The sequence below is a fragment of the Ursus americanus genome, chromosome 24 (genome assembly GCF_024610735.1).
Source record: "Ursus americanus isolate L20-20 chromosome 24, mUrsAme1.1.p, whole genome shotgun sequence".
NCBI lineage: Eukaryota > Metazoa > Chordata > Mammalia > Carnivora > Ursidae > Ursus > Ursus americanus.
Genome location: NC_142150.1, coordinates 2962883 through 2977544, shown reverse-complemented (window position 1 = coordinate 2977544; position 14662 = coordinate 2962883). Strand labels below are relative to the sequence as shown.

Sequence of the window (14662 nt, the reverse complement as noted above, 5' to 3'; positions counted from 1 at the left end):
GCTGAGGTCGGGATCTCAGGGTGGTGGGATCAAGCCGCACGTCAGCTCCGCGCTCGACAAGGAGTCTGCTTGAGATTCTCTCTCTCTCTCCCTTGCCCCTCCCCCTGCCTGTGCACCTGTGCGCACACGTGCATGAGTGCACGCTCTCAAATAAAATCTTTTTAAAAAATCCGCCCTATTTGCACTCAAGATGTCTCAAGAATTTTTTTCTTGACTGTTCCCTCCGAACCCCAACATTTTCACATCAGAGCATAATTCTTTTTAGTAAAATCAAATGATGTACCATGTTTGTAGATACATGCAGAAAGTCCAGAAGGATACATGGCTGTGGGGAAATCTCCCTTTTTCTTCTATGGCTTTTTGATCTCCCTGGACTATTTGTAATAAGCCTATATTGCTTTTGTAATGTATAAAGAAAATTAAAATGAGGCGGGTAGGGAGGATGTACTGTGGATCTCCACCTGCCCCAGGAGGAGGGATTTCATAGATCACCAAGGGCCTAGGTCTAATCTTAGACAACTGACCAAGACCCCTGAGGGGTTTATGACCATGTCCACATAATCTACTTCTTTGCAAAACTGGGTCTGGAAATGAGAACCACCCTGAAAGTGCTAACTTGGTTCTTTCCTTCTCGGGCTTTTTCTTGAGGTATGGTGACAGAGGAGCGAATCATGCCGCCGTCAAAGGGCAAACGTTGGGAAGTGCCAATGCATCATCATGTGCTTGCTTGCCCCTGGACCTCTGGTTAGCAAGGACACCGGCTTAGCATCTCAGCCTCTAACCACCGCGGGGAGCGGAGTTAAACAGCTCCGCGCAGGAAAAGATGGACCCCTGACCTGGGCTTTGGTAGCGACCACTGAGCCAAACGACCCAGGACAGAAAGCATTAGTGGAACAGCTGTCAGATGGATTCTCCTAAGAGGTTAAGAGAACTTCCAATTTACATTCTGCCTAGATGTGTGCAAGCATTCAAGTTAAAAAAAAAAAAAAAAAAAGTCCATACTGTGACTGAGGTTAAGGGATTGGGGAAAAGCACAGTGAGCTTCTGCTCCCCACTTCCTAGGCTGTCCTGTTCTGCCTTATGTCTTCAGATGGATTCGGAAAGTCTTTTAAATAAAGTCATGGCGACGGAAATCCATGTTTCCACCTCAGCCCTCACCATTCTCCAAGTTCTGGAAGGCCCAGCGGCCATGGGGACCTTCAACATCCACTTCCCCTGAACTCCTTCCCACTCCCATTCCACTGACCAAATTCTTTCAAGATCCCGCTCAAATGCCAGGTCTTTGTAAGGCCTTCTGGAATGTTCTCCAGCCAAAAGGGGTCCTTCTACCTCTGTGCTTCCACCTTTCCGTCACAGCTCCTATCCCATGGTGCTGTCATTACCTGCCAGTGTGTCTGCCAGCCCATAGCAGACCCTAAGATGTGCCTCTTACTCAGGTCTGTTTTCCCAGCGCCAGCTCTCTAGGACCAAAGTACAGTTCACTGAATGTTGACTGAATGACTCACTAGTGATGTGTGTGTTTATTACTAATGCAAATGATGAAACCATTTCTATTAAGAACCTGACAAACTCCAGAGACAGCCTGGAAAAACTTTGGTGTGAATCTCTCAAGGTGTCCTCCCTGGCTTCAGAACATTGCTTTAGAAGCATCGCCCAATAAACTATCAGATGCTTCCTCCATGGGCACGCAGTGTCCGCGCTGGCTCCCAGGCAGGTGTCATCTTGGCACCTGACATATACCAATTTCTCTAGGTGAACTGAATGAAATGAAATGACTTTTCAGCCAACAGGTTTTTTAAAAGAACTGTTAAAAATCGGCTACATACACTGCACGGCTGGATAAACAAAAGCTACAGATGGATCCCTGCTCCCTGGGGGAGGTCCACAGAGAAGTGCAGGATGCAGGGCTGGGAAAACAGGAAGGAAGCAATGCTAGACAGCAGTCAAAGCAGAGAATGCTAACAAGCTTCAGATTATTTTCCTTATGAAATCAAACCAAACTGGATGCATGTGCAGGTTTACTGACTCCCTTGTCCCCCCACCTGACGTACCAGAACCTGCCTATAAGAGATGGTTTTACAAAAAACAGACCAATGGTGAAGATGATCATATAACCACAGTCTACCCAGAATATTTATTATGTATTAGCCTCATAAATACCTCTGAGCATAGTGGTTTTACTTGCTAATCTTCCTTTCACCTAAATCATGCCACCACTCGATACCGGTCTTGTAATTTCAGGACAACTACTTTGAGATGAGACCAAAGTACAGAGACACGGAAGGCTTGTTGAACTGAAAGGCCCCCTCCCTTGCTGATAGCAGTTTAAGACAAGCGGGGAGTAAATCATTCCATTTTGCTAACTTCCTTCTCCATGAATAGCAACGGGTGGGTTTGGTTCCAAATGATAGACTCAAGTCTACAAGTCCAATCAAAATCACGCGAATCCAATTAGACACAGGCTGCCACTCCGGAGGGGGCCATTCGGGCTTCCATGTGCACCCGGGGTCTCCTTACATAAAGCCCATTGTTTATTTATAGTGCCTGTCATTTTGTCCAACAAATGTGATTTCATTCCTACCGAGATAAAAGCATCTTCTAAAGGCCGCCCTCCTTCCAGATAACCCGCTTTCCCTCTGTTTTATAAAATCTGCTCACACCTGCCCTGGTTAGTAAAACTAGCCTTTCTTTTTCTTCCCCTAGAAAAATAGGTTAAAAAAGTTGAATGACTAGAAATATATTTATTGTTAATTATTTGAACTGAATGATCATAATTCCAAGAATTTTAAAAAGCAAAACATCATGAATGACCACAGGGTTAACATCAAAAATCCTGGTTTCTAAAATACCACTAATGTAATAATAACTTGAGAGAAAAAAAGAAACATTATATAAATGTGTATAAAATTTTTCTTTAACCACAGGATCCATATCCATACAATTTCATTTTCATACTATTTATTATTCCAATCAAAGTTTAAGACTAAGTCTGCATCCTACTAAATATTCTTCTAAATCGTTTTTGGCTCTAAGGTTATAGTAACACATGGCTTTCTTTGAACCACTGCATCCCTAAGCTCAACACTCCTGAACACCCTGGTAGGATGGAGAGAATTCTGAGGCCCCTTCAAAAATATTAGTTTCACTGTGTTTCTTATTTGGTTAAACCCATAATTCTGTTTATTTCCTTCAGTAAACCACATGTGGCTGGAAATAAACATCTTTTGAAAGTCAGCTGCAAGTGGGACTTGGGTTTCTGTCTTTCAGGATTCACAAAGGAATCACACCCACTCCCTGTCTAGCTTTGGGAATTCTACGGTCAATTGCAAGACAGTTGGCATTTTATCTTAAATTAGCTCTTCATCTGACCTAACACTGGCAACCTATCTGCATGAGTCTCAGTGCTGAAATGGAGCTCGACTCTATCCGTTTGCAGGTGGACCTCTTCTGTTCTTGGGACCTACATAGCACCTGACTGATGACGGTTTTATAAGGGAAGAAAAGAAGTCTGGTTTTCTGCCAGTGCAAGTGTTTGCCTCATTTATCACAAATCTGGTTCCACGCTCCTCTTCGATCATAACTTCAATGCTGGCATCAAACTGTAATTTTTCTGGGACGTTTTCAGTAGGGATCCAAATTTAAGCTAAGATGTGCACTCGTCTGTAGTACTACCGGTGCAAATAACTCAACTAAGGTGACGGGGGACGGGCGAGATGCCTTCAACTCTGGCTCAGGTCCCCAAGGATAGGCGATGAAAACCCCATCGCTGGAGGGGCGGGCAAGGCACGTACAGAGTCAGCTGTAAGAAGCATCCTACTTCTGGAACTGTGGAGATGCGAACACATGTATGTCTTAGAATTGAGGGAGAACAGTACATTCAACCTTATTAATAGTTTCTATAGAGAAAGACAAAAGATTAAAGTCTTGGAGGAGAAAAACAGATGAAGAGGGATTCAAAAAGCAAAGTGACGAGAGAAAGTTCTTCTGTTTTAAATTACGCCACGCCAGCCTGATGAGGATGTCTGCTCTGCTTCCTCCATGCCTGACTACCTTATAAAAGCAGCTTGGTTATTTACACACCACACAAACACGTACACAAATAAGAATGGCTAAATTAGGATATACCCAGTAAACAGGACATAATGTAGTCATTAAAAATGGCAATTAGGGATATAATGGCATATGGCCACATGGAAGGGTGTTAGATAAGGAAGAAAAGCAGGATACCGGATTTAATGCATTCCTTGATTCAAACTACATAAACATGTATTATATTCGTGATTATATTCGTGGTGCATTTAGGAATGAATTAAAAATGATCTATTTCCGTGACTGTCTAGAATATTATGATGTTGCCTTTGTAATCGTAACATAAACACAATGTCGCTCCTCTAACCCCGCCCCAAAGGCAGCTAACAGCGTCGCGTGGATCTTTCTCATAGTCTCAGGATCCGACATGAACTTGCTGGCAGCAGCAGTCACTTCACAGTAGCCTCCACGTAAATGCGCACCAGGGCATCCCACGGTGACCGGACTTCAGAAAGAAACCGGTCTGCTTCCCCTGGGTGACCATCACTGGCTTCCAGTGAGATCAGGTCAGGGGAGGGGCTGGGGACAGAGCTGGGCTCCCTGCAGAGGCCACGCACAAATTTCACAGAAAGGGCATGGATTCCAGGGTCCAGCCGACCCAGCACTGATTAGCTGTGTGACTTTGCAGAAGTCACTCTGCCTCTCTGACTCGATTTCTTCATGTGTAAAGTGGGAATAATCACACGTGCCTCACGAGGATTAAATCAGATCAAGTATGTGCTTATGCCTGGCACAGTGCCTGGCTCAAAAAAGGAACTCATTAAGTCACGTTCAACTACTGAAAAAGAGAGAAAGCCCTTTCCCTCCCGTTCCCGCAAAATCCTTTTTCTTCTCTTTGTAATTAAATATGCTGTAGGATTAAAATGCACAAGAGTGAATGAAAAGTAGGCAAGGAGGAAGAGAACGGAAATAAATAGGAGACGGTCATGAAAACAAAAAGAGAAAGAATAAAAATAGAGAAGCCAAAATGCAAATAAAGTCGCTGTACCAGGAAGAAGAATCCAAATACTCTCTTGGCTCAAAAATCGTTAAAACCACTGACTGCTCCCTACTGCTGACACAACCAAACCCTGAGTCTTTGTCTTTCCTAATTTTTTCACCCACCTACGCTGTCCCTACAAGTGCAGAGCCAGCTGCAAAGTACCTCAAGATCCCTGAGGCTCCTGAACTCACCTGAATGGGTCTCCCCTGTATCTTGCATCTTGGTGCTCCCGCTAGCCAGCCCCTTGCCTACCATGCTCACTGTCATCTCCCCCTACCCTAACACTGGCAGCCATAATGATGGAAGGAGGTGGTGAGTGACCCTTAACGTCTCATTGGGGCAAAGGTAAAATGGTAGAAACCACTTAAGAAAACAGCTTGGCAGTTTCTTAAGTTAAATGTGGAGTCACCATGTGACCCAGCAATTCTACTCCTATGGAAAAACGCCGAGAAAAATGTTGCAAATGAAACCATATGTCCACACAAAGACCAGTACACAAAGACTTCACAGCCGCATTATTGGACCAAAGCCTGAAGTGGAAACAACCCACAAGTCTATCAACTAGTGAATGGATAAGCAGAACGTGGTATGTCCATACGACGGGCTACTGTAGGCAACAGACAATTGCTAACTGGTGGCATGCTGTAACATAAATGTGCCCCAAAAACACCGTAAGGGAAGAAGCCAGCTGCAAACTTCCACACCCTGAAGGATTCTACTCACATGAAATGTTCAGAAAAGGCAAATCTGTATAGACAGAAAGTAGATTAGTGGTTGTCTGCAGCTGGGAGTCGGAGCAGGGACTGCCTGCAAATAAGCACAGGGGATCTTTCTGGAATGACAGAAATAGTCTAAAATTTGATTATAGTGATGGTTAGACAACTCTAAATTTTTCTAAAAATCACTGAATTTTAAGGGACAAATTTTATGGTTTGTAATTTATACCTCAATAAGGCTCTTATAAAAAAAAATATCTCACCAGATACATAGCCATCCACGGGGGTCTTTGGGTGTCCCCCACCATGAGGGTGTGAGAGATGGTAACGCTAACAGGGTAGGGGCCACCCCTGCCTCTGCCAGTCACTTCCGTGCTGGGGCCCGAGTCCCCGGGCGCCAGTCGGGGTCCCCCACCCTGAGAGCAGCGGCGTGACTGCTCCTTGGTGGCCCCATGCTGTTCACCTTGAGGTGCAGGCACTCGCTCGGGGTAGCACTCGGTATTTCCTCCACAGCAAACCCCCGACCTTGTCTAGCCCGATGGAGCCCAGGCTGCACGCGGCTGATGTTCTGAAAATAGTCAGAGGAATCATACGAGCAAATCAAGAGTCAGCTTGATTTTGACGACTTCGGGCACTTTGAGACAGAGGGCAAAAGGGGGGAGAATAAAGATCAGGTGTAGGACCTCTGCTGAAATTTACTGAATTCACACAAAACCAAGAAAATCTGCTAAGCAAATTGCTGATACACAAAATATTTCAAAGGGACTGTTGAACCTACCTAAAAAACACCCATTCCTGATACCCAAGGATAGATATTCTAAATATAATTTATTCTCACTGAGGCATTAGAGGAAGCCAGGGAGCCTTCAGATCGCAGCAAATTGTAAACCTAATTCAAATGGCCTTTCCTCATTTAACATTGTTGAGACTGAATGCCTTTATAAAGGTTAAGTACTGCTCACCATTATACTGAAGGAGTGAAGTCTTCTACCACATTCATAGAAGTGCTCAATTTTAATCCTGCAAATGCTAATTTAACAAATTTATATCTAAGCTCAGAGCAACTGTTTCTCCATTTGGACATTTCACAATAGCGACCACACTTCTCACATCTGCAGTCTAGATCTCATTACTTGAGGATCCAGGACCAGAGAGCCCGGTCAGTGAAAGCATTTGTTAAAATCATCCCAAGCAAAATGGGAAATTTTGGAAGCAAAAACAAATACAACTTTCTATAGACTTTCCAATCTACTTTATATTCAAATAACATGCTAATTATAAGAAATCTTATGATCATTAAAAAGCAATACTGCTTCATTTGAAAATACTGAAAATGGTTTCCTTTCATCATATCCTACCATTTCTGATTAATTATAATTAATTTGAGTAGAACGGCCTCTTTTTATATCCTTCACAACAGTGGCTTTTAACCTTTTTGGTCTCAGGACCCCTTTCTGCTCCTAAAATCTACCGCGGACCTCAAGGAGCGTTTGTTCCTGCAGGTTCTATCCATACTGTTTGTATCGGAAATTTAAACGGAGAGCATTTGAAAAAATATTACCTACCTAAAAACATCTTTTCTTTTTTTAAATTAGACATACCTATACTTTCAAACAAAAGAAAAATTGGAAGGGTAGTACTGCTTTACACTTTAGAAATATATTTACTGTGTGCCTTCCTAGAAAATACCTGGATTCTCAAACCTGCTTCTAACTGCTTGTCATGACGTGTTGTTTTGGTTGAAGTACACAAGAAAATCCAGCCTAACATAAATCTGGAACTAGGAAAGGGAAGAGTATGTTAAAAGGCTCTTCAGAGAACTGTGGTCACTTTTCTTTGATACTACACCAGAACTTAACAAGAGATAGTTTCTTAAAAATTAGCTGCAGTGTCGGGGCACCTGGGTGGCTCAGTGGGTTAAGCGTCTGCCTTCGGCTCTGGTCATGATCCCAGGGTCCTGGGATCAAGTCCCGCATCGGGCTCCCTGCTCAGTGGAGAGCCTGCTTCTCCCTCTCTGTGTCCCTCTGCCTCTCCCCCTGCTCATGCTCACTCTCTTTCTCAAATAAATAAATAAAAATCTTTTTTAAAAAATTAGCTGCAGTGTGGAATCTGAAACCACATCAATGAACTTTTCAAACTCTATTACATGAAAATCCACTGGCTTATCTTACATAATACCAAAAAAAAAAAAAAATCACTTTTGTTAATATGGCTGTGGATGTCACCAGAAAAGTCTGTTAAATATTGGGAAGCTGTCAAGTTCACGGAGGTGGATACGAGTTTTCCAGAATCCTTATTTTTACTAGAAAGCTGGAATTCTCTCTCTAGTCATAAATAGCGTCCATTGCTTTTCTTGAGGTGGCAAGGCAGGCGGGCTCAATGCGTTCGTTTGCAATGTGTACTCTAGGCCCAAGATGTCATAAAATTTACAAAGGACATTCTTGGTGTAACTAGTTCTCTTTCTTTTTTTAAACTGTGTGCAGTCTTACCCTTCTGCTTTTCAACTATCAGCCTGCATATCGGCAGCGTGCACAAGCCAGATAATGGCTCAGTGTCATAGTGAAAACAGCTCTGGCCTGCTCAGCCCCTCGAAAGGATACTGATGAACTCCCCAGGGGTCCGCAGGCCATACTTAGAAAACTGCCGTGTGACCACATAATAACTAACCTCCAGCCACCTTTCAGATCACGAGTGGCAGCCCCCAATTTAGAAAGGCATTACTGCTTGTGCAGGTTATCCATATGTACGCCCCATCCCAAGAACCTTAATGTAAGTAGAAGGCTATTTCCACCACCCAAATTCGATATGGAACCATGAAAAGTGGAATCTAGTTACCACGTAAGGATACAAGAAACTATACAAACTAAATTTAATATGGAAGTTCTCCAAGAAATTTAAAACATATATTTTTCCTTAACTTATCCACTCGTTTCCCCATTTGTTGGGCTTTCTTGTGTAAGGCGTTTGCTCGGTGCTGGAGAAATGGAGCGTTCTTGGTGGACAGGACCCCCCCTGCACCCCCCACCCCGGCAGCTGGGGCTCGCAGGGTGTGAAGCAACCAGGAAGCACAGCAGAGACGCTACCACCAAACTTCTCTAATTACAAGGCCCCGGGGCCTCGCCCTACAAGTAGCCTGTCCTTTGTAATCTCGGAGTCTGTTTTCTTAGCTGGACGGGAGGCAAATTCCACTTACCACTGTGAGGACGGGGGAAGTGCCTGGAAAGCATCAGCACAGCCCCCAGCCCCCAGCCCCCAGCAGGTATTCAATCAGTGGTAGCCACTGTTAGGAGTAAGGTGCCCCGGAGGCAGTCCGGGTCCAGAGGGGAGTGGGACACGCATCCAAGTTTAGGACCCGGCCTGGGAACTGATTAACCACAAAATGCGCTGCGAGTAAAAGGAAAATCAATGGTCTGCCTAAGGGAGGAAGGGGCCATCATAAAGGAGGCACCACCTCAAAGGAAGGAGGAGCTGGCCCCGTGGGAGAGGAGAAAGGGTAAGAAGTCCGTCAGACACACGCAGAGCAGCTGGGCACGGGGCAGCTAGCAAGGAAAACACCCTGCAACCAGCTCACTTAGGGCCTTCGATGCCATGCTAAGGGGCACAAACATCTGAGGAGATTTTCTGTTTCTTTTTCTAGAGGCTGACGCCTTATAAACACTCATCGCTAACAGGTCACCTTGCAGCCTTGGTGTCCTCACCTCCACACATCGTACTCACGCCTGTGGCCTGTTAGCCGTCCCCTGGCCTGAGCTTGACTAGTGCAGAAAGAACAGAAAAGCTCCTCTCAGAGGCCGGGGGACAGGCAGGAGGCCCCAGCCGCTGGGGGAATCCGCCCTTGCTGTTTTAAAGCCCAAATGAGGCACATCCTGGGCGAAGCCATTTTGTATCCTCTCTGCCACTTATAAAATCTGGAAGCACGATTCATCCCAGCCCCCTTCTGCCTCAGGTCCGCGGCTCCAGTGGAACTGATAGGTCGCCTTGCTTCATGGAGTGAGAACAGAGAGGGGCTAGTGCCCGTATTTTCCAGCCCAGCTCCAGCCACCTGTGAAGTCTCCAGCCACCGCTCGAGGGAGCCCTGAAGCCCACAGAGGCCTCCCATCTCTCTTGTTCTTGGGCAGGGACACCAAATGCTACCTGGTTGCGTTTGTACCCGAGGGTAGACCACAAGGCCAGCCTGAGGGCAGCCCCCCAGGTGCAGTCAGCAAGCACCCACGACCAGCCTCGCTGCTCCGCACGCACGGACGGGAGGCGCCCGTTCCGACGAATCCCACCGCCACCACAGCAATGTCTTACTCACCCAGAATTTTACGAGGAAGAAGGCATTTTGAGGGCCTTTTCCAAACAGTTCCTTTAAGCCACCTTTCTTTTCAGGAAATTTGTCATAAATCTGACGAATGTCCACTGATTCGAGCAACGGGTCACTGTAAGAATGGTTGGCATGCCCAATGTGCACGAAGAGGTGTTTGTTGTACTGTAAGAAACCAACAGAAACATTCCCATTACAAACCCTTTGGTCAACCTGCGGCACATCCATCTTGAACTGGAACAAGAGCAGTGGTCTCCAAATCCTGGACTTAACACCTTGAATAGCCTAGGTAGGGTCTGTGCCTTTGAAAAGACGAAGACGTTAGGAAAAGCCATTACAGCTCAGGGTTAAAACCATCGTTGTCTTTTATCGACAGGGGTATCTATTTTCCCTCAAAAAGGCTTTTCGTAGACATAGCAGTAAGTAACATCTGAAGTTACCTGACTACCAAACCAAGAAACTATTCTATACCCAATTTCACCTGACTCAACTGGAAAGGGGAGCAACACCCTTTGGAGCCCAATATTTACAGTTCAGCCCAATGAGGAGTATGTGTGTGGTCAACAAACATCATCACCCAGAATGCACTTCTTGCTCCAGCTCCCCCAGCAACAGCACGGCTGCAGCGCTCTGGGCAATGGTACCCACCCACTTCCAAGGAGTGCGGAGCCTCTTTCTCAGCAGTGCCCTCAGTAACCAGTCTAAAGCTCCTGCATCGGGGCTGGACAGTACATGGCTGTCAGTGCTAAGTTAGGGTCAGAACAGATCATGGAGAGGATTTTGGTTCAAGGTCATATGGGGCCAGTAATCAGAGAACACAGGGCACTCATTCACCAACCAACCAACCAAAACCCACTTAAAGTCTTTTAACTTACAAAAGAAACTCTTTTTTCTCCTTGCTTTGGTATAAAACATGGTAACTGGACCACAAAGGAGTTGTCCAAACCAATGGTTCTCAAGGAACATTTAAAAATCACCAATGCCTGGGGACATCCAGGCTACAGGGGAATCCCAGAAAATGAGGCCAGGCATCAGTAATTTTGAATGGGCATTAAATGGATTCCAGTATGCAGCCGGGTTTGAGGACCGCTGGCCAACACTTTCTACTCCAGACCCTCTGTGCCTGTCTCTGGGGCTAAGAAGACTGTAACGCCAACCTAACGAGACGCAAAGTCACCTGCAGGTGTCAGGGTTGGGGGGGATCAGAACCCAACAGGGCTCATGCGAGAAATTCCACAGCCCTACTCACCTGGCACTCCCTATTTACTTTTCAAGTTCAAATGGATATTTCTCCAACTAGAGTCCTTCAGAGTACCGATCCCATTAGAAAGGAGAAGTCCCAAATAAAAGAAGGCTTGGTGAAAGCCGCCTACCAGAAGAGTACTGTATCCTGCCTAAGAGTTTGGAGTCTGGACTCAGTCTGCTCGAGCACAAAACTTTGTGCTCACTGAAAATTAGCTAAGACACTGGGCAAGTGCCTCCCCAGTCTGTAAGATGGGGAAATGCTGGTCTCTGCCTCCTAGGGTCACTACGGGGTTTAAATCAGAAACTGCACATGAGAATTCACAGATTCAACGAACAGTCAACGATAAATGCTAGCTATTATCATTGTTTTGTAAAACCCCCCTTCTTTGAGCACAGCTAAAAAAAACATTTCTTAACTTGGTATAACACAAAGCTTCCTAAACTCGTGTGGTCACAAAACCCAATAGATGTGTCCTGAAGAAATGCTGGTTTCAATTCATGACATGCTACGCAGGCACTGGATCTCTGGCCGCAGGACCAAACGGCAGGAGGTTCGACACCCCATCTGACGTCGGTGGTCCACGGTGCTGGATGCCTGACCATGGTGGCCAGGGCCTGGCGTCTTCTGGGAGAGCGCTAAGCCCTCTCCTGCTCAACATCAGAGGGCTATCTCTACCAAAGCTTCAAAATCCCTAAGAGGTATTAGGTGAAATGAAAAAGGGGAACCTGCCATGCTCTGCCCAGCTAGCTGCTAGCTTTCAGGTGTGACTGAGGGCTGGGAACCACTCTGCAGGGATGGAGTATGCCTGCAGTGGAAGAGAATTTTTAAAATGAAGTCAAAGCCACTGCCAGGTTGGGAAGCTGAGATTATGGGGTACAGTGGAATGTCTTTGACCTTTTGTAAATGTTCCCAAATGTTGTCGTCACATTTTTTCAATTATAAGCAAACAGAAGCCCATAGGAATGTACGAGGCACTCTTGCTAAGGAGCTTCCATTCTCATTAATGGGTAGAGGGAGAAAAAAAACAGCACAGGCAAAGCGGGGGGCAGAGACGCTGGTGTAATGGCAGCCAGAGAGGCCAGGATGAATGAGTAGTGTGTGCCTCGTGTCTACGCCTCTGCTCATTCTCCACTTACCCACCATTCTGAGAGCTGACGGCCAGAGGCGCTGTTCGTTCATCATCCAGACCGCTGGCCTGCCGCACATCCATCCAACCCTTATTACTGACCTCTGCTGGCAGCAAGCTCCCAGCCCCACCTAGCTCGTCCGGGAGGCCCCGCTTCTGTCCTGCCGTGTGCCACCTGCAGGCAGCGAGTTAATGGGCAAGGAGGCAACACGAGCAGAGCTATGGGGACACCTGTGGTCAGAACCGTAGACTCTCTGTTGAATAAGCCGCTCTCAGCTCCTCCTCCTTGGCAGCTGTCCATTGCGGGCAGAGCTGGGGTGGAGGTAAGAAGCTGAGACTTGCAGTCTTTTTTGCTCCCGACATCCAAAGTCCCCGCAGTGTACTGCTGGAACGCAGGACCTCTATGTTTCAAGAGGACAGGAAGGCGAATGGAGGGCAACATTCACCATACGTTTTAACGGCGGCCATGAAGATATGGCCAAAAACCAAGGTGCTGAGCACAAAGCACAAAAACTCTGGAACCAGATGAGAACCTGAAATCTCAGTTTTGCTCATATGTGCAAAGGGGATACAGTATGCATGACACACAACAGGAGTGAGGATGGAAGGGAACAAGGCACAGAGGGTGCTCAGCACAGGGCCCGGCATTAAGGAGTGTTGGATAAATCGCAGCTGCTAAGGTTCCTGCTGTCGTGGCTGATGATTACGCGAGATCACGAGGTCCTGGGGGAGAAGAAAAGAACTTGTCTGCTTTAGCTACCCCTCCGGCCTGGCAAAGAAGAGAGAAACACAAGTGAGCCAAGAGCTCGGAGCAAGTTGTGAAGCCATGTGACTGTTCAAATCCTCGATTCCGGCCCACTCACAACGAGCTTCTCGGGGTGAGGGCCTCTCCTGCGCCTCAAGGAAGGAAAAGAGCCGTGTCCACTCACTGCTCTGTGCAACGTGCTTCCCACACACGTGACCTCAGGTAATCCTGGCCTCACGATGACACCGGAGGGACATTTTATTAAAGTCATTACACATGGGGAAATGGGAGCTCAGAGATGAACAGACTGGCCTGAGGTCACACTTCCGGGAATAGTCCTGGAGTTAAGAATAAAACTTGGACCTGTCAACACCACAGCCCGTGCATTCGCTGTAAACGTCAACCAGGCTGCCTCCCAGCAGAAAATGCCTCGACCCTTCTCACTCAGATCTCCTTTTTCTGAGAGCTGATTTGAGAAAAACGAAGAAGAAAAAAAGCTAACTAGTGTTTTCAGATTTCTAAGAAGTGAAATTAGAATTCAGGACAAACAATGATTCGCAGAGGCAGCAGACAGACTCTTCAAAGGTTTCTATTTTGAGGAAGTTACCTTTGTGCCCAAGTGGCTGAAATGAACTGAGAACGGCAGGCTGTCTTTGCCAAAGGAAAGCGGGCACTGCCTCTCCGAGGCTGTGACGTGAAGCCAAACCCTGACTGCTGGCGTCTGGGTGCCTTTCTTCCTGCCAGGAGGTGACTTTGTTTCTAAGAATACAAAGGACTAAAGAAGGTATCCTGGAGACCACAGCAGTGAGACAAACAGCCCTCCCTCTCCCCTTAATTCAACCTGGGTAGGTCAGGAATCCCTCTGCCCCCAAATCCAGAAGACTGAAAAGAAGAAATCTACCTGATATGTTTGGGTTCAAGTTTTGATCAAATCAAAACTCCAAAAAAACCATTTGGTAAAGCTCTAACTATTTCCCATCCTGTCAGTTCTCCTTATAAGGGAAGAAGGCCAGGGTGAATATCTTATTTCCCTCTCTGCTTCCCAAATAAATCCCATTTTGTTTTCAGCAATGGTGGTTTCCCCAAAACTAAAGGTGAAGCACAAAACCAAAAAAGGGCAATTCTACATAATAGGGCAGGAAACAAATATTTGCAAAACACCACCAACAGCAACAACTAAAATCCCCAGCAACAACTATTTCTGCCTGCAAAATGTAAGCAGAAACAGGGTGAATGTCAAGAAGTCATGGATACCAAAGCCCAAAACTAAATTTCCTTGATATCCAAAATAGAGGTTAATGTTGGTTTGTTCAATTATAAAAAAGTCTCCTTAGGCACTCAGGAGATATGCTGATTATTAATATATCAATGACACCAGCAAAAAGGTACTCACTCTGCTTATGTCTTTTATGGATTTAGTAGAACAAACCAGCATTCCTGTGACACATTCTA

At 46.0% G+C, this 14662-nt stretch overlaps 1 protein-coding gene across 13 annotated transcripts in view; it reads right to left on the bottom strand.

The window, feature by feature from the left end:
* TEAD1 (TEA domain transcription factor 1) overlaps nucleotides 1–14662 on the bottom strand; it is a 259997-nt gene that overhangs the window by 29246 nt on the left and 216089 nt on the right. For 8 of the 13 annotated variants that reach the window (XM_087855286.1, XM_045796512.2, XM_045796511.2 and 5 more), the window contains 2 exons: nucleotides 10085–10258; nucleotides 6251–6355 (listed from right to left, as the gene is read on the bottom strand). The exons of 1 other annotated variant lie outside the window; for it this stretch is intronic. In XM_087855286.1, coding sequence (XP_087711412.1) covers nucleotides 6251–6355; nucleotides 10085–10258 — 279 coding nt within the window. The remainder of the gene's footprint in view (nucleotides 1–6250; nucleotides 6356–10084; nucleotides 10259–14662) is intronic. 4 more of the 13 variants (XM_087855284.1, XM_045796515.2, XM_045796519.2 and 1 more) reach the window with 1 other exon arrangement.